We start from the raw sequence: 19,247 nt of genomic DNA, 5'->3' as shown, positions 1-19,247 counted from the left end.
TTGCCAGTGTAACAGATTTAACTCTTTAGGATTATAGGATGTGCTATTTTCAGAATCCATGATGTTCATAGCAGGATACAAATGAAGTTCTGTATCCTCAGCAATGGACTATAAACTCCATCTTAATGCCTGCTCTCATTAGAAGCTAACAAAACAACAGGACTCACAGTCTCCTGTGGGGGCTCCATACTACTCTCTGAGGCACCATCAGAGGAGGCCACCCTGGAATATGGAACACTGAGAGCAGTACCTAAAAAGAAAAACAAAACTATGTATATGAAATTAGACCTGGAAGAAGTCAGAATTCCTATCAGGAAATAAGGAACTGACTTTGAAAGCTGTCCTTACAAGTCCTTTGTTTTCCACATTAAAATTCAGTCCATTTCAACCTCAAGACAGTCAGTCTTCATAGACAACAAACATTTGTGGGATTTTATATGTAGCAACTCTAAGCAAATTCTATGCTAGAAGCTAGGGACACAAACAGAATTTTTTTTTTTTATTGTCGGGGTAATGTATCGATGGGTTACAGTTACATTCACCAGGAAGTAGGTGTATTACTACAAACAGAAAATTTCTATTCTTAGGAACTATACAACAAAGAGATCAGATAGAGATATAAACAGAGTGGAAAGGGGAAGTTTATCAGTTTGGAGAATGTCTATGATAACAACATTGAAACGACTATATCGTGCTAGTCTAGTTTCTATATGTTTGAAATTTCTGAAACAAAAAAAATTTATTAAATTAAAAATAAAAGACATAGACTAGAAGTAGAACTCAGGGGTAGAGTACTTCCCCAACATGAATGAAACCTTGAGTTCCATCACCAACATGGAAGGAAGGAAGGGAAGGAGGGAGGGAGGGAGGGAAGGAGAGAGAGGAAAAAAAGAACTATCACCAATTTACAAGAAATACACAAGTAAAAAATGAACATGCTCAACTATACACAAAATACTAACAGAAAAGTCATTACTCTGAGAAACTAGAGGACAAATGACAAATAGAGGAGCTAGAAAGTTTCTTTTTGTTTGTTTATTTGGGGTTTGAGTTTTGCTTTTGTGATAGTCCTAGAGCTTGAACTCAGGCTTGGGCACTGTCCCTGAGTCCCTTTGTGCTCAAGGTTAGCGATCCACTTGAGCCACAGCACCACTTCCAGCCTTTTCTGAGTACTTTACTGGAGATACAAGTATGTCACAGACTTTCCTGCCTGGGCTGGCTTCAATCTGGGATCCAAAGATCTCAGCCTCTTGAGTGGCTAGCATTATAGGTGTGAGCCACCACCAGTACCTGACTAAAAGTTTCTGCCTTTTTTTTTTTTTTTTTTGCCAGTCCTGGGCTTGAGCTCAGGGCCTGAGCACTGTCCTTGGATTTTCTCAAGGTTAGAGCTCTACCACCTGAGCCTCAGTACCACTTCTGGCTTTTTTCTATGTATGTGGTACCAAGGAATCGAACCCGGGTCTTCGTGCATGCTAGGCAAGCACTTTAACCACTAAGCCAAACTCCTGGCTCAAAAGTTTCTGCCTTTTAACAAAGTATTTCCTATAAAAATAATTCATAATATCAGATTTTTATTTGAAGTTGTGGTCTAGTTTGTTTTACCCTAACATAAATCTTAAGTATCTATAACATAAAACGGGGGAAAAATTATTACTTTTTCTTGAGACTGTTGAATAATAGAGAGACACTGGATATGTGAAAATTTTGAAGAAGAGCGAACAAAGGTACAAGAGCATACCTTTCAATGTTGAGGTACCACCAGAAGGAACTGGAGATGACAATTCAAGGCTAGAAAAATAATGTTTATAGCTTAAAAAATAGTAAAAACATAAAGGTTTACTGTGAATTCTGGGGGTTGTCTTCCAAACTAAAATAACTATTACATCAATAAATAAACATTCTGAAACCAAAGTACCAAATAGTAAAGTTTCTAAAAGTTCTAAAGTCCCATTCAACAGAATGGCATTGATAATTTAAACTTCAGGATGACAATACAGCTCAGTGGTAGAATATTTGAAATATGCTAGACAAATATTCTAGATGCTCCCACATACTATAATAACATAAGAAAAGAATTTCAGCTCTATGAGGAGCTAGGGATATTAACTTAGTAGAAAAATGATTGACTACCATGTGTAAGGCCCTAGGTTCAACCCCTAGAAACACACACAAACACCCCCCAACACACACACACACACCACAAAATAATAAAAAATAAAATCCCAGACCAGGAGTTTGGCCTAGTGGTAGAGTGCTTACCTAGCACGCATGAAGTCCCAGGTTCAATTCCTCAGTACCACATATATAGGAGAAAAAAAGCTGGAAATAGTGCTGTAACTCAAATGGAAGAGCTCTAGCCTTGAGAAAGCCCAAGGACAGCGTTCAGGCCCTGAGTTCAAGCCCCCAGGACTGGTAAAAAAAATAAAATTAAATAAATAAAATCCCTTATTATGTATCAAGCACTATGTTAAGTGCTTTATCTTGGTTAATTGGCTTAATTTTGAAAACTACTGTAAGAGGGCAATATTACTAACCACATTCAGAGAGTAATGTTAGAATCACAGAAATAACCAATGATGATCTGTGATATAAAAGGGATCCATTTAATCCCACAAATCCTATTATTTATTTATTTATTGTCAGTCCTGGGGCTTGAACTCAGGACCTGATCACTGTCCTTGGGCTTTCTCAAGGCTAGCACTCTACCACTTGAGCCTCAGTACCACTTTTGGATTTTTCTAGGTACGTGGTACCGAGGAATGGAACTAGGTCTTCATGCATGCTAGGCAATCGCTCTACCACTAGGCCAAACTCCTGGCCCTCACAAATCCTATTTTTATCAATCTTAATTCATAGCTTCAGAGTTGGCCTATAATTGACACATAATCTCTAGAAGAATACTCGTGATCATAATGATAGTGACTCATATAACTAAATGACCTAAAAGTTAAAGTGTGTAAAGGTCTAAGGAGGAGGAGGAAAAGAAACCTGATCAGGGTTGAAGATCTATGGACAGCAATCAGATATAAAGAACACAGTAAGTCAAAGGAACACCAAAATACAACATGACAACAAAAACAGGAAGTTGGAAGCTACCAGGAGGTATTAGGAAGAAATGATAGAGAAATCTAACATCATCCAAGTTCAGTCAAATTGTCCATCAAAATCAAATTAGCCCTCAAAATCAGGCCTCATTATCTAAGATAGGCCAAATTGTTCCTGAAAAAAAATTCTCTCATTTAGCAAGTCTGCTTACTTGAGAGAAATTCACCTTACTGAATGTAAATAGCAGCTTAATGAAAGTATTTAGGAAAGTCAGTAATTGAAACTGTTTGGCTAACACTCCAAAACTTAATCCTTCACCCACCTGCTCATTTTCCTTTCAAAAGGCAGTAAAGAACACTGAACAACACAAATCCTTTCATGTGTTCGTATTAGTTAAACCTCCTATAGGGATCCCTTAAAATGTCATTCACCATAGCACTGGAACACAGAGGTAGATTAAACAATATACATGGTTAGATGGTAGATGGATGAATCTCAAGCCCCAGCATGGGTTTGGTGACATCATGTATTGTATGAATGATTAAAACCACAGAGTCCCAGCTCCTTCCTAATGTTCAATTTGAAACCTAGATGCATTACTTCCTGCCTGTATTCTTTTACATTGACTCTGTTCTTCAGGCTGGATCTCTAGACACTGACTTGATTGCTTGATTTTTCAACCTATTCAGTGCTTTCCTATCACCCACATGCTGGTATAATCTTGATATTCTGATGATGGACTGAATGTAAAATCTTTCACGTCAGTAGTACTGACCTTTTGTATTCTTTGTACAATTACTGTCTAAGAGCTGGAAACAATCTGATTCATGGATTCATAAGATTCTACAGTTATACTAATGAATTCATCAAGGTTGCACTATTCCTTTGTTTCAAGTTTACGAAAGTGATCCACATCACCACCCATTATTTGACAGACTTTCTTCTATCAAAGTATGTCATTTCTAAACAATATCATTATTAACCTTTACTTTTTAGTAACAGTAGATCATTCTATATAAGCCATCACTCTTTTTTCTTACTAGAGGGAAGAACATATCTGTCACCTGGTCAGATCAGACAGTAAACAAGCATTGGGTATAGCAGAAGACAAGGAGGCAAGAAGAGAAAGAGTTGATACTTACTCACAGGTCTGGTCCTTGCAAGAACTGGAAGGAAAACAGAAAAGGAACTATTAAATTAGGGGTGAATAGTACAATACATCTCTGTTGCCAAAGATGAACTTAAGGGAAAAAAATTACATCATAGTTACCTGCGTACAGTTTCCTTTCTATAAGTCAGCTTCTAAGGAAAAAAAAAAATATATATATATATATAAATGACTGAATTGATGGCAGTTGTAAAGCAGTGAATAAAACTTATTCCAAAGAGAACACTAATTCCCTAACATGATAGACTATATATCACTATTTTTTGGTGAAACAATTTTGTCTGTGACATACAAATAATGAATATAGATACTATTGATGACAACTTGGTTTTGTATCTGTGGGATTTTCTTAACACTCAATGTCTCTATGTGCCCCACAGTTGCTGTGCTCTCTCAGAATAGGTACACATTAACAAACTTTACTTGATAATCATTTGATAAAGGTTTAAAGTTGGACATTGGTAGAGTTTTACATTCATCTGCTACAAACTCAAAATCAAAGAACATCCTGCAACACTATACACATGTACATATAATAATATATCTGGTTCTCTAAAACTCAAAAGACAAGTCTCATTAGTAACTGGATTTTTTTTCCAACTCAGGGCATTCCAAAACAAAGATTCTTCTAAATTGTAGTTTTATTTTAAGATCAATGTGATATTAAAGAACAGACTTGCAAGTCAGAAGGCCTAGTTTCAAATCTCTGTTTCCTCTTTGTGGGTACATAGATAAACCTCCAAAGGATTAACCCAAGAGTGAGTGAGTGTGTGTGTGTGTGTGTGTGCGCGCGCGCGCGTGCATACGCACACACGCATGTATACATCTTTCTTCCTTTTGATCTCAGCTGTGAATGAATGCTACTACAACACATAATTCCTTTCCTCAAGGTAACACATACCTTCATGACTAGGCTTCTGTGTTCTTCAGACTGACTAAAATTGGTACCCATTTCAAATATACTTGTAATTCCATCCTCACACAAATCCATCCAGTAACGATATTCCTCATGCCCAGGTAGTCGATCCCAAAAAGTCCTGAATGCTTCCCAGACAGCTTCCTGGCATACTGGAAAAGGGACAGAAAAAAAGTTTTTAGCAAAAACTAATCTGACCTAACACAGCCCGAGGGTGGGGAAGGGTCTCACAATGAGTGGAACAATCATTCAGAACAATCATTTCCCCAAGAGACTCTTGCCCACAGTGTCCTTTCTGGAGGGACATGAGAGTGGAACTCAGTTAAAGTCCTCTGAATATCTATAAGGACTTTGAGTTCTGATGATAATTTGTTGTATGCTTCACTCTCTTCCTTTCAAAGGGGATTTAGTAATCTCTTAAGAGATTACTAACAGTCCTCATCTCTTAAAAGAATGTCCACGTTCATGTTTTGCAAAGGCATAGCTGATGTTAAGTTTACTGTAATTTAACCAAGCATTCTCTGAATAGAAACTCATGTTAAGTTTCCCTAATTTTTATAGGTGACTTTCTTAAACTGCACTTTTAAAACTCAGCTCTTCAGCCTTTCTGGATAGCTTGGGAACTTTAAAATGCCTAGAGTATTTTTTTTTTTGCAAAATAGTAGCATAAATGAAATGGCATCCACTCCTTTGAAATTTTATCACTTATTTTTAATTTCAAAAAGACACTGGAGGGGCTGTGAGTTTGGCCTAGTGGTAGAATGCTTGCCTAGCATGCACAAAGACCTGAGTTTGATTCCTCAGTACCACATACATAGAAAAAAGTCAGAAATGGTACTGAGGCTCAAATGGTAGAGCTCTAGCCTCGAGAAAGTCCAAGGACAGTGCTCAGGCCCTGAGCTCAAGCCCAGGACTGGCAAAAAAAAAAAAAAAAAAAAGATGCAGTGGCTTATGCCTGTAATCCTAGCTAAAAAGGAAGATGAGATCTGAGGATCACACTAAAGTCCTTGAGACTCTTTTTTTTTTTTTTTAAATAAATGCAAATGAAAACAACATAGATTCTATCTTACCCTGTCAGAATGGAAGTCATCAAGAATACAAACAATTGCTAATTAAAGATATATAGGATAAGGGAAAGAATACTCTTTTTTTTTTTTTTTTTTTTTTTTTTGCCAGTCCTGGGCTTGAGCTCAGGGCTTGAGCACTGTCCTTGGACTTTCTCAAGGCTAGCACTCTACCACTTGAGCCTCAGCACCACTTCCGGCTTTTTTTTTGCTATGTATGTGGGTTACCGAGGGATCGAACCCGGGTCTTCATGCATGGTAGGCAATCACTCTACCACTAGGCCAAACTCCCGGCCCGGAAAGAATACTCTTACACTGTCAGTAGAAATGAAAATTGGTCTAGCCATTATGATCCTGCTACATCATTCTTGAATATATATCCAAAGAAACATATAAAAGAAATAGCTACCTGCATACCACTGAAACAGCACTATTTACTACAGCCAAGACATGGAACACACAGTTCAGTCATAAAGGAGAATGAAATATTATTTGCATAAAAATGGATGGAACCGGAACTCATCATGTTAAGAAAGATAATCCAAGTTCAGGATTACAAATATTACACACCTGTTCTTGTATATGGAATCTACACCTTAAAAGTAATAATTACATGATTGTAAAAGGTGGACTCTTTGGGTAGAAACAACAAATATTCAAACAAAGGAAAGGGTAACAGAGATTGAATTATACAGAAATTCATTACACACACACACACACACACACACACACATATATATATATATATATATATATATATATATATATATATAAAACATAATAGAATTCACCAAAAAGGAGGAGGAAAGGAGAGAGTGGTTAAGAAAGGACAATATGGATAGGTAAAATTGATCAATGTGCATTATATTTTGTTACAAATATCATAATGAGACCCCTTTGTACAATTAAATTAGGATGATAATTATTATAATAATTACTATTATTATAATTACTATAATAATTACATGATAATAACAAGGGACTGTTAGAAGGGATCCAACAGATAGGAGGAAAGGGCAAGGTAGGGAGGGTGATTATTACAGAAGAAGTACGGTTATAGACATGTATAAAAGTAACACAGTAAAACCCAACAAAAAACTGTTAAAAAGGAGGGGCCATGGGGCCGGGAGTTTGGCCTAGTGGTTAAAGTGCTTGCCTAGCATGCATGAAGACCCGGGTTCGATTCCTCGGTACCACATACATAGAAAAAAGCCGGAAGTGGTGCTGAGGCTCAAGTGGTAGAGCTCTAGCCTTGAGAAAGTCCAAGGACAGTGCTCAGGCTCTGAGCTCAAGCCCAGGACTGGCAAAAAAAAAAAAAAGGAGGGGCCATGGGCTGGGAGCATGGCATAGTGGTAAAGTGCTCGCCTAGCCTGCATGAAGCCCTGGGTTCGATTCCCTGGTACCACATACTCAGAAAAAGCCAGAAGTGGCACTGAGGTTCAAGTGGCTAAGCAGTAGCCTTGAGCAAAAAGTGTCTAAGGACAGTGCCCAGGCCCTGAGTTCAAGACCCAGGTCTGGGAAAAGAAAAGAGGGAGCCAGGTGGAAAAGAAGTTCAGAATGTTTAGTACATTGTATACATATTAAAAATATTATGATGAAGCACTTTATACAATATATTTATGCTTATATTTTAAATAAGCACACGGATACTTATCTTTGATCTAAAATTCTTCATGAACATCAAATATATTGTAATATTTCCCTAATTAATCATTGATCCTGAGGGAGAGGAATAATATACTTCATAGTTTTTTTTTCTCTTCAATTTACATTTAGAAATAAATGTTTTAAAAGGAAAAGTCTAATTGAATAGTAGCTTATTTTTGTGCTAGGGAAAATTAAGTGGGCTAAACAATATTTCTGCCTTCATAATCAGAATATCTACATTTTTTCATTGTACAGACTAACAGATTTCCCACTATACATTATGCCCATTCCCTTTTTTTTCATTTTATTTTCTTATGTTCACTTTGCAATGGAAGTTACTAGTCAATACTCTTTGAAGATAAAATAATCATTTTTATTGAAAATGAAAGTATAAAATATATTCAAGTTTGTGCCCACTAAAGTTATAGTTTAAAAAAGTTCCACCAGTTTATGAACATATTACCATATCAATTTTTATTTTATAGATGTTTTGTGATATAGGTATTGACCCAATACTAATATGGGGTGCCATTCAAATTTAAATTTTAATATTGTAACTGCTGAAATGTATAGGTCTGCAAATGTTTTTAATTATTTAATAAAAATAAACATACATATTCTCTAGACTTAAAACATAAACTTTACAAGGTTAATAAAAAGGAAGTACCTTATTTAAAACACAAAAACTTTTCTGAATGGTAACTAGAGAGCAACCCATGGAAACCTGTGGAATGTCAAAACTACAAAATAAAGAAATATTTTCATTATAAATCAACTAAATATTCAAACAGGTGAGTATACCTAGGTAAATATGTGTTATGGGTACTTTTAGGTAAATTACTATAATATAGAGACTATATATTGTACCTTATCCAGTTATAAGCTGGTATTTGACCTATAATCAGCTCAACAAATAGATCATAAATTTCATCAGGGGACCTAAGGATTTGGGATATCAACTTACCTCGCACTTTAAAATACCTCATATGGTTTGCCATAGCCTCTGTAACACTTTCATTTGGACATATTTTCACTCCATCAGGAAACAGAATAGATCGCCGCCGCCTACGCCTTCGAAGTAACCACTGTCTCTCCGCTTCTGGGTGATCTGGAATCTGTTGCTTTTCAGCAAGTAGAACGCCTGTAGATTCTTCAGGCAGAAGAAAAGCAACTGTACTCTTGGATTCTTGATTTTCTTCTAAAGACATAAAGGTTTGTATTACGAAGTCAAAGCATATCAAGGCTCCTAACAAAGATATAGCACTAAGGCAACAAAAATTGACATTAGGCCACATTTGTATTCTGAATCTAATGGTCAATACTCAGTGTAGAAAGAGGTACAAATCTAAGAATTGGAATAAAATATCCAGTCTTCCGCAAACTCCCACTCCTTTAATTTGATATCGTTATTAAAATCAAGTATTTCAATGTAAAAAATTAGAGAAAGTAAGTTTGAGCCTGGAATTATTAATGAAGAGGTAAAATGCAAAATAGATGTTTTTAATTTATACAAAGCAGCATCAAAGACTGAGTCATATTTGCACAATTTCTCACAGCAATCATGCATCGAATAATTTTAGAATATGCTACAGCTATATAAAAAGATGAAAACATACCTGTTAAGAATGAAAAATTGCCTTCTATAAGGAAAAATATCAAAATATGCAGAGAAATCTTCCCAAAGAGAGTTAACATAATGATCTAGGCCGAGATCAAAGAAATGAGAGGCAAAAATCCCTTAACTGAACATTAAAAGACTTGAAACTTCCAGTAACAAATTGTTACAGAAAAGGCCCAACATTTAAAAGTTTATTTTTGAGAACAGACCACGACCCCGAAACCATTATAAATTTTAAAAATGTCCTTTCAAAATAGCTCTCACTTCTTCCTTGAAATAATCAGCATGATAGGAAGGCAGGAGAGATAAGATAATTAGAACAGATGGGAGAGGATTTCTTTAATCTAGCGAGCTAAGCTCTTTACTGACACACTCTTGCTGTTACTAAGCAGTTCATTTACAAACTGTTTATTTCATTTCTAATTCAGTGTTTATTTCTCCGCAAAGTTCTTTTAATCTACGAGTCAAGTCTGATAAGAGTCACAGGTTCATTTTTTTTCAAGAAATCTAAGTAATGTCTTGTAAATTTCCCTTCATAGAAAAAAATCGTTCACTGTAAAGCCAGTTATTTTGTCTTCTTTCTTAGGTATCAAATGAAGGAGCAGCATAGGAATTGTTAAGTAAACTGAGTATTAATTAACAATGAAGTAATTTAATCCTCACACCATTGCTTAGATTAATGCTGGCCAGCAGATATGGGGAGTATAAAAGACAGAGTAAAGATAGCCTGTTGCTTCATTTACAATCAAATGTGAGGCTCAGGGTGTTTATCAACAGGAGGAATTCTTAACTGTTAATCAAGAAAGGATTCCCATAAGAGGATGATAGAAAACTGTTTTACTCCAATTGTTTTTATCAGATAAACCTAGTAGAGAGCCTCTAAATTGGTCATAATCCCCAGTGAAAATAAAAGTTTATTTTCAAATAATGGATATTTTATTTTATGCATATTTAGAGAGGTTCTCGGGGTGGGGGGGTAAGTCTTATAAAAGAGATACCACATTTCTCTTGTCAATTCCTGCTAGCTAAGTCAATGTTACATTAGAAAAAATTCACCAATCATATTTTTCAAAACAGCCTCAAATAAATCTCATATTGGTCCTTATAAAAAGCTAACAAAAACTTATAAACTGACTAGTTGAACGTTAACTGCTTTGTACAGCAGGGATGGCGAAGGAGGGGAACAAGGCAGGAAGGAAGGGGGGAAAAAAAACCTATATTGGGTTGTTTTTTTTTATGAAGCTGATGTTAGTGGCTCCAACACTTATAACCCTAACTACTCAAGAGGCTGGGAGTTCAGTTCAGGATTGCAATTTGGAGCCAGCCCAGGCAGATCTATTTGACTCTTATCTCCAATTAACTAGCAAAAAGACAGGCCTGGAGGTGCAGCTGAAGTGGCTAAAGAATGACATTTGATGTAACTTTTAACTTAACACTTTGAAAATAATCTTATTGACGATATAAAGTAGTATGGTGGTGACTGCCATACATTTGTGAAATGAGAAACCATAAACTAGATTCATTTCAGCCAGGAAAAGTAGAGTGAGTTTATGGATGAGGTATTTTACCTGTGCCTTCAAGAGCATTTCAGTGTGCTGGGGTGATTATGGATAGGAGGAATAAAATCCCTGGTCATGATCTGTAAGATTTAAAAATCATACTGTTCAGAAAAGACATAAGAAACTTGTTGGAACAGGGCAGAAGCTCTTGGAACAGGGCAGAAGCAGATGGTAAATAGATCGAAAATGAAAGAAATTTATTGTCGTATATTACAAAATATCTTAAAAATCTTACTATATATAGTTTTGGAATTTACAGATTATCTAAATAATGTTTAGTTTCTCGAAAGAAATAGTTGAGCTTTCATTAAAAAAACATTTTGTACACAATACAATTTTCAAGAGACTACTAACAAATCTGTAAATATTATAAGAACATTTCCCCAAAGTTCTAAGATTTGACTGGAGTCGCTAGTCGTGGAGATCCTCAGTCATGAAGACTTCGTAGAATCTAGAGACCACTGTTTGTTTTGCAAGTATTCATTTGTAACTTTATTTCCCCACTTTGGTTATGGGGCTTGAACTCTTGGCCTGGGTGCTGTCCTTGAGCTTTTCAGATCAAAGCTACCACCCCACCCCTTAAGCCACAGCCTCACTTCCTGCCGGAGCCTACCGGCAGCAAATTGGGGTTCCTGAAATAGGGGGCAGGGACTGAAAAAATAGAAGAGAGACCAACACATCAGGTCCGGGAGGTCTGCGGCCCAGGTAAAAACTGCTCCCCCGTTTATTGTCAACTCCAGCCTTCTATCCCTTCTCGAAACCAGGGAACTTCCAGCTGTTACATTCATATGGTAAATCTCAGGTCATTTAAACAGAATAAGGCCATAAAACAATAAGACAATAAAGCCATTGTCTGATGCAAATCAAGGTACAATTTGATTCCACTCTGGCTCCCAACAACTTCCCATTTTTCTAATGGTTAATTGGAGATAAGAGTCTAGGGGTCTTTAGTGCCTGGGCTGGCTTTGAACCACAATCCTCAGATCTCAGACTCCTGAGTAGATAGGATTACAAGCGTGAGCTACCATGCCCGGCTCTAACTACTTCTTTAGGAAAATAATTTTGCCTTTTGAAGAGTATAGCTCTGAAAATCATACAATTAAACTTGTGAATATCTAAAAAAAAAATATTTCGCAGTGGGCATTGGTGCATAACAACTGTAATCTTAGCTACTTAGGAGGCTGAAAGCTGAGGCTCAAGGTCTGAAGCTAGCCCATGGAGGAAGTCCATGAGACTCAGATCTCCAATTAACTACCAAAACGGCCAGAAGTGGAACTCTGGCTCAAATGGTAGAATACTACCTTGAACAACAACAACAAAAATCTCAGGGAGGCTCTGAGTTCAAGCACCAGATCTGACACAGATATAGATATACAGATATAGATATCATATAATGGTCTTGACAAGGAAATGGCAATTCAGCTTAAGTGGTAGAGCACTAGCCTTGAGCTAAAGAGCTCTGAGACAATGCTCAGACCCAGAGTTCAAGCCCTACCACCAACCAAAAACAACAACAACAAAGAAGCAAATTTTGGGCCAGGAGTTTGGCCTAGTGGTAGAGTGCTTGCCTAGCATGCACAAAGACCCAGATTTGATTCCTCAGTAACACATACATAGAAAAAGACAGACGTGGTGCTGTGGGTCAAGTGGTAGAGCTCTATCCTTGAGAAAGCCAAGGACTGTGTTCAGGCCCTGAGTTAAAGCCAAGAGATGGGGGGTGGGGGGACACAGAGAGAAGAGAGAAACAGAGAGAGAGAGAGAGAAACAGAGAGAGAGAGAAACAGAGAGGAAGGAAGGAAAGAAGGAAGGAAGGAAGGAAGGAAGGAAGGAAGGAAGGAAGGAAGGAAGGAAGGAAGGAAGGAAGGAAGGAAAGGAGAGAGAAAGAGAGGTCCCAAATCAGAAGCTGATTAGGGTTAAGTGGGATGGGGGAAATGATGAAAGGGGTGACGCTGGTGAAAATGTATTGCAGTTATATACTACCTTTGCTGAATGGCCACTGCTTTGTACATAAAGATAACAATAAGATCTAAAATTAAATGTTAAACTCTGCTTTTAAGATAAAGAGCATGGAACCTCATCCCCACCTAATTCCAAATTTGTAAAGATAATTTATTGAGTGCTTACTAAATACTACTTACATACTAAATACATGAACTATTTTCAGACTAACTGAATTGATAGACTATAGGGAAACATGTATACAAATAATGGCAGTAAAAATGATTTACAGAAGCATGTATTAGAGAATGAATAACTATATTATCCTTTCAGCAGGTGAGAAGTGGTGCCCCAGAACTGGCAAAACAAAACAAAATAAAAACCAAGCATATCTTCAAGAATCTTCAGTCAGAAGTACTGACTGACTTCTTTAGTCCTCAAAAGAAATATATTCTGCAGTGTGTGTGTGTGTGTGTGTGGCAGGGCCTTGGTATTGTCCTTGAGTTTTCTCAAGCAAGAGTTCTACCACTTGAGCCACAGCACCACTTTTGGCTTTTTCTTTGTATGTATGTTGTACCTAAAAAATAGAACCCAGGGCTTCACGCATGCTAGGCAGAACTCTACCACTAGGCCCCGCTCCTGGCCCTGTATTCTGTTTTTACAGAACTAGTGTGCACTCCATAGAAGCAGCTGGTTTTTTACAGAGAAGTGTTTTTTGTTTTTTGCCAGTCCTAGGGCTTGACCTCAGGGCCTGGGCACTGTCCTTGGACACTTTATACTCAAGGCTAGCACTCTGCCACTTGAACCCCAGCACCATATTTGGCCTTTTCTGTGTATGTGGTTCCAGGGAATCAAATCCAGGGTTTGGTGCATGCTAGGCAAGCACATTACCACTAGGCCATGCTACCACTAGGCCATGCCTAGGCCATGCTCCTGACCCTCTAATATTTTGTTAATGTTTTTAAAAAGCACTGTAGGCATTCAAAATGCTCTTTACAATGAAAAGAAACAATAAAAGATATCAAAATAGAATTTATTTTTTTTTTTTTTTGCCAGTCCTCCAGGCTGGGGCATTGTCCTTGGACAGTATGTGGTAAGGAGGAATCAAACCCAGGACTTTGTGCATGCTAGGTAAGCACTAGGCTACACTGGAGAGGTGAATTTTTTAACAGCTCTTGGCAGTTACAAAATTTCCACAGGATACTGTCAGTTGCAAAAGATTAGAGAAATACTTGTACCACGAGTGAACAATTCTGTATAACTAGAATACAACGAAAGATGATACAGAACAAGATCATTTAAGTAATGGGCTATGACTCAAAAAAAAAAGGCAAAATTTCCCAAGAGTTAGATAATAGAGAGTGCTCAAAGTGCACTGTATAGATCTATGGAACTGCCAAAATAAATCTCACACCTGTATTATTGATAGAAGCTAACAAAGATTGTTTGAAAAACAGAACACAAAAGAAGGCATGGATGTATGTCGTGACTTATTAAAATCTACCAATGACATGAGTTAGTCATTAAAAAAAATTTTTCCCAAGAGTTATCAATTTAAAATAGTGTTATTTCTTCTGCAAAAGCTGTCTCTGGTCAATCTTTTCACTCTCTAACTAGTTCCACTCCCACAACACCCACATATGTAGGAAAAAGTCCACAGAAACTATTCTTACTAGAAGAAATTGCAGCTTATATGTTGATATGTCTTGAGAATAAGAGCCTATTTTACAAATATGCAGCGTATGTACATATTGAGAGAGAGATGTATTTTCTATATAATATGCTTGGTGTGACTATGTTTTGACGGTTACCCGTCACATATAGAATTTTCCATTTGTGACATCATGTTCGTCCTCAAAATACTTAACTTCTGGAGTATTTTGGACCTGGGATTTTTTTAACATTTTTATTTTCTAATTAGGATGCTGGATCTGATCTAAAAAAATTTTCCCTGACCTGAAATGACAGTCATATGTACCATGGATTTGTTAAAACAGCAAGAAAAATTAACAATTAGTCCTATGGTATTCTGTCAGAGACATTCTCCCCTTCCCTGAATTCTTAGCATAAGAATGTGCCTGCATAGTTCCTTGCTTAGGTCACTAAGCAACCTTTGCCTGCTTGTATTGATATGTAAACATCCTACCACCGGACCTCCTACCCTGAGCAGTACCCCAACCCCCTCTTACCTCTCCTGAAGAGGCATATAAGCCCCTGTGTGAAAAATAAAATTTGCAGCTTGATCAGAATGCTTGTCTTGCTGCCTTCTTCGTGTCCCCTGTCCCTTTCATTCCTCCCTCTAGGTTCTTGGCCCTAGTTGACGTCCCGCCGGACGGGACAATATTCACAGCAATACTATTAGAAATTCAGTTCTGACAATGACTCATATTTCTAAAAACAAACAAAAATAGTCCAGCCCAATTTAATGAATTGGAAATATATGTTTAATATAAAATGCAGATATCTCCAAGGCATTATTTCTACATGGATTTAGGAAAATGAATTTTAAACAATCTCCAAAACATGATAAAGGACCATGATATCTTTGAAAAACATACAAACAAAAGGTTAAGAAACCACAATAGGTATTATATACTTATCTTCCCAAAATTAGATGTACAAGAGTCACTTTAAAAAGTCTTATTCTGTGCTGTGCCACTCCTGTTATCCTAGTTAGTCAAGAGGCCGAGATGTGAGGGTTGCAGTTTGAAGCCAGCCTGTGCAGAAAAGTCCATAAGACCCTTAATCTCCAATTAACCACCAAAAAGCTGGAAGTAGAGGTGTGGTCAATTGCTACTGTGCTAGCCTTGAGCAAAAAAGCTCAGGGACAGTGCCCAGACTCTGAGTTCAAGCCCCAGGACCAACACATACACATATACATACAAAACATTATAGACACCACTTTCCCAACACACACACACACACACACACACACACACACACACACACACACACACACTGGGAATGAGTATAATTATAACCGTTATAACTTGGACAACATAAAAATGGTGGTAAGATTAAGAAAAGATAAAGTCACTGAGGCTTAACTGACCATCTCAAGTCACATGATTTTGAAGTGTTTGGACATTTTAGGTTTACCTTACATTGCATTTACTTCATTGCTTTACATACAATTACTATGTAAATCCAAGAGCTATTTAAAAATAAGTTTCATGTCTTCTTCAAAGTATTCCTGATAACATAGGGATGTTCTGAACTATTAGTCATATATAATAGCTATTAATATGTGAATTCAGTGGAATTACCTGAATATTTAATAAAGTAATAAGTGCCGTAGGTTTAAGATCCATAGAGAATCATCACAGGTCATTAAAAACTGAAATTTTAAAGATTTTGTATTCTGTCCTAAATAAATAATAAACTGAACATTGAGAACATTCTGTTGTAGTTATGAGATCGATTTTATCTCCTTTAGAGAAACTGCATACATACATACTGGGGTAATAAAAGAATGAGTCTTTATAAATTTACACTTCAAACTTAAGTTTAACTACATCTATAATTTTTTTAATTTACTTTGGTCAGGTAATTTGTTCCAAATTTCATCCTGAACAAAACAACTAAATTCTTAGACCCTCCACATAGGAGATTAAAGGAAATGGAAAATTTTAGCAGAATAATTGCATTTAGCAATTAAAAATAATAAGCTGCGCTTTGAAAGAGTGAATTTTTATCATTCCTAATACCAAATCTTTTTTACAATATACAGAAGTAATGCCGTAAATGGCACTTTCTGAAGCCCTGATACTACATTATTCAAAAGAAAAAAATACACAGTATTCATACTGCATGCTTGAGCTGCAAAATATAGAATTACAATATAATGTGACTTGTCAACAAATCTGACAAGTCCTGGGGCTGGCACCAGGGAGAAACTAACTCCCATCAACACCCAGTCATGTGGAAGTACAGATCACATAGTTCCATTATTTACAAAGTCATTCCCACATTACATTTGCTATTGCATAATCCAAGCATATTTACTCAGAAAAATATCAAATATTTAAGAAATTTTAATTTCTATTTAGTAAGTTTATCAGTCCCATTCCCACTCCATCTATAAGAGCCCCAAATTTCTAATAATATATCATATACTTTAAATAATGCTCAATGACATATAAAACTACTGCAAGTTATCTTCTTCACTGTGAGCTAGCACAAATGCTGGTAAGCAGCTTTCCAGTAATCTTAGAGAACACATGTGTCATGCTAATGCAGATTAACTAGCTATTGCTGCCCTTCTGCTGCTGTAAATGAAGTTTCAAAATAAGCTCTCGAATATCTTCTCGTTTGGTCTTTATTACATGACGAGGAAACCATTTCTCCAAATGAATTGGTAGTTCAAAGTTAACAATTGGATCCTAATGAGAAAAAAAAGTAAGCACATTAGCAACATAAAAGCAAATTATTACATTTAATTTTTATGTAAAATGAAAAATTGATAACTTAAAAAAGTTTTATTAGGATATAAGTCACAATATAATTCTTTTTTTAATTTTTTTATTTTTTCATATATTTTTTATTGTAATTAATAGAAGGGTTACATGAATTTGCCAGATAGATGGTGCATTAATTCCCATACATTGATACCCTTTCACATGTCTTGGTCCCCATTTCCCTCCCCCCCATCCCCACCCCTCATCTTGTTTTCCCCCCTTCTCTATCCAAATTCAAATAACCAAATACAAATATATCCGATATATCAGGTAACAAAGTGAGATACTATACCAATATGAGATAACCAAGGGACAGCAAAAGAGATGAGAGATAACATAGTACCTTAAGAACAACAATCATTCATTATATGGCTTATGTTTCTATATCCTAGAGATCCTTTCATTTAGTGTCCTACTATATGGCCTTTTGTATCAAGGTTTTGCTCTATTGCAAATCTCTGCTAGGAGAGCCCAAGGTTTCTACTGATTATGACAAATGAGGGAAACCATTGAGCCTAAGTTCCTTTGAGTCTGGCTTACTTCACTTAATATGATCTTTTCTAAGTCTTTCCATTTCCTAACAAATGGGGCAATGTCATTCTTTCTGACAGCAGCATAGAATTCCATTGTGTACAAATACCACATCTTGTTGATCCACTCATCAACTGAGGGACATCTAGGTTGGTTCCCTATCTTTGCTATGGTAAATAGTACTGCAATGAACATTGTTGTGTTGGTGGATTTAGTATGTCTTTGTTTCTGGATGATTGGGACACAATATAATTCTTACAAAGCAAAACTCTTTCATTTATTTAGTGTATAACCATCATCACAATCAATTTAGGACATTTTCACTAAATCACTAACTCTTGAATATCAAATTAAACATTGTTTATTCTGCTACAATGTATGTTTTAGTGAGTAGTCACGAATAGACCTGGTAAAACACAGACAGCACAACTCAGAAGTCTGCTTAAATATTCTAAACACAAAATCAAATTTATTAGAAAAATAATGTTAGAGTATCAGAACTGTCACCTCATGACAAAGTTCCAGTATGAAATAAATAATGAGGGGGATCTTATTGACTGTATGATGTCATTTATTATATCTCTTTATATATATTATTATTATTATTCCCCATTATTAAAGACTCTAAGAACTTGTACTGCACACTATAAGCTACATACTTCAAAGGTACTTTTTTTTTTTTTTTTGCCAGTCCTGGGCGTAAGCTCAGGGCCTGAGGACTCTTCTTGGATTTTTTTCTCTCAAGGATAGAACTCTACCACTTGAGCCTCAGCACCACTTCTGGCTTTTTCTAAGTTTGTGGTACCAAGGAATCGAACCTGGGTCTTTGTGCATGCTAGACAAGCACTCTACCACTAGGCCAAACTCCCGGCCCTTCAAAGGTACTTTTAAGCATCCTCTAAGAACAATTCTGAGCAAAAGCACATCTTTCATAATGATACTGCTTCCAACTGAACTAATGAGCTGATAGATGAAAATGAAAAAGAAAACTGTGGTTCCTTGCCATTTAAGATTTAGTCTTAGCTGGGTGCAGTGGCTCACGCCTATAATTCTAGCTACTCAGGAGGTTGAGATCTGAGGATCACTGTTCAAAGACAGCCTGGGTACTAACGTCCTAGAAACTCTTATCTCCAGTTCACCACTAGAAAACAGGAAGTTGGCTGTAGCTCCAGGAATAGGGTGGTAGCCTTGAGATGAACAGCTTAGGGACAGCACCCAAGCCAGAGGTTCAAGCCCCAAGACTGACAAAATAAAAAACAATAAAAAAAAAAAGATTTAGTTTTCAGTGTTGGAAGAGCAATTAT

At 36.5% G+C, this 19,247-nt stretch overlaps 2 protein-coding genes across 5 annotated transcripts in view; both read right to left on the bottom strand.

Annotated features, from left to right (window-relative positions):
- Impg2 (interphotoreceptor matrix proteoglycan 2) overlaps window positions 1–14,801 on the bottom strand; it is a 53,636-nt gene extending 38,835 nt beyond the window's left edge. The window contains exons 1-7 of the mRNA XM_090331045.1: window positions 14,767–14,801; window positions 8,805–9,103; window positions 5,115–5,281; window positions 4,316–4,347; window positions 4,188–4,211; window positions 1,739–1,788; window positions 168–250 (exon numbers count right to left, since the gene is read on the bottom strand). Of these exons, the coding sequence (XP_090187171.1) occupies window positions 168–250; window positions 1,739–1,788; window positions 4,188–4,211; window positions 4,316–4,347; window positions 5,115–5,281; window positions 8,805–9,103; window positions 14,767–14,801 (690 nt within the window). The remainder of the gene's footprint in view (window positions 1–167; window positions 251–1,738; window positions 1,789–4,187; window positions 4,212–4,315; window positions 4,348–5,114; window positions 5,282–8,804; window positions 9,104–14,766) is intronic.
- Window positions 14,802–15,425: 624 nt separating this feature from the next.
- Senp7 (SUMO specific peptidase 7) overlaps window positions 15,426–19,247 on the bottom strand; it is a 93,425-nt gene continuing 89,603 nt past the window's right edge. For all 4 annotated transcript variants that reach the window (XM_090347165.1, XM_090347174.1, XM_090347184.1 and 1 more), the window contains one exon: window positions 15,426–17,337. In XM_090347165.1, coding sequence (XP_090203291.1) covers window positions 17,200–17,337 — 138 coding nt within the window. In that variant the 3' untranslated portion in view covers window positions 15,426–17,199. The remainder of the gene's footprint in view (window positions 17,338–19,247) is intronic.

This window comes from Megascapheus bottae, chromosome 1, assembly GCF_031878675.1.
Source record: "Megascapheus bottae isolate mThoBot1 chromosome 1, mThoBot2.hap1, whole genome shotgun sequence".
Taxonomy (NCBI): domain Eukaryota; kingdom Metazoa; phylum Chordata; class Mammalia; order Rodentia; family Geomyidae; genus Megascapheus; species Megascapheus bottae.
This window is presented reverse-complemented; position numbering and strand designations above follow the sequence as displayed.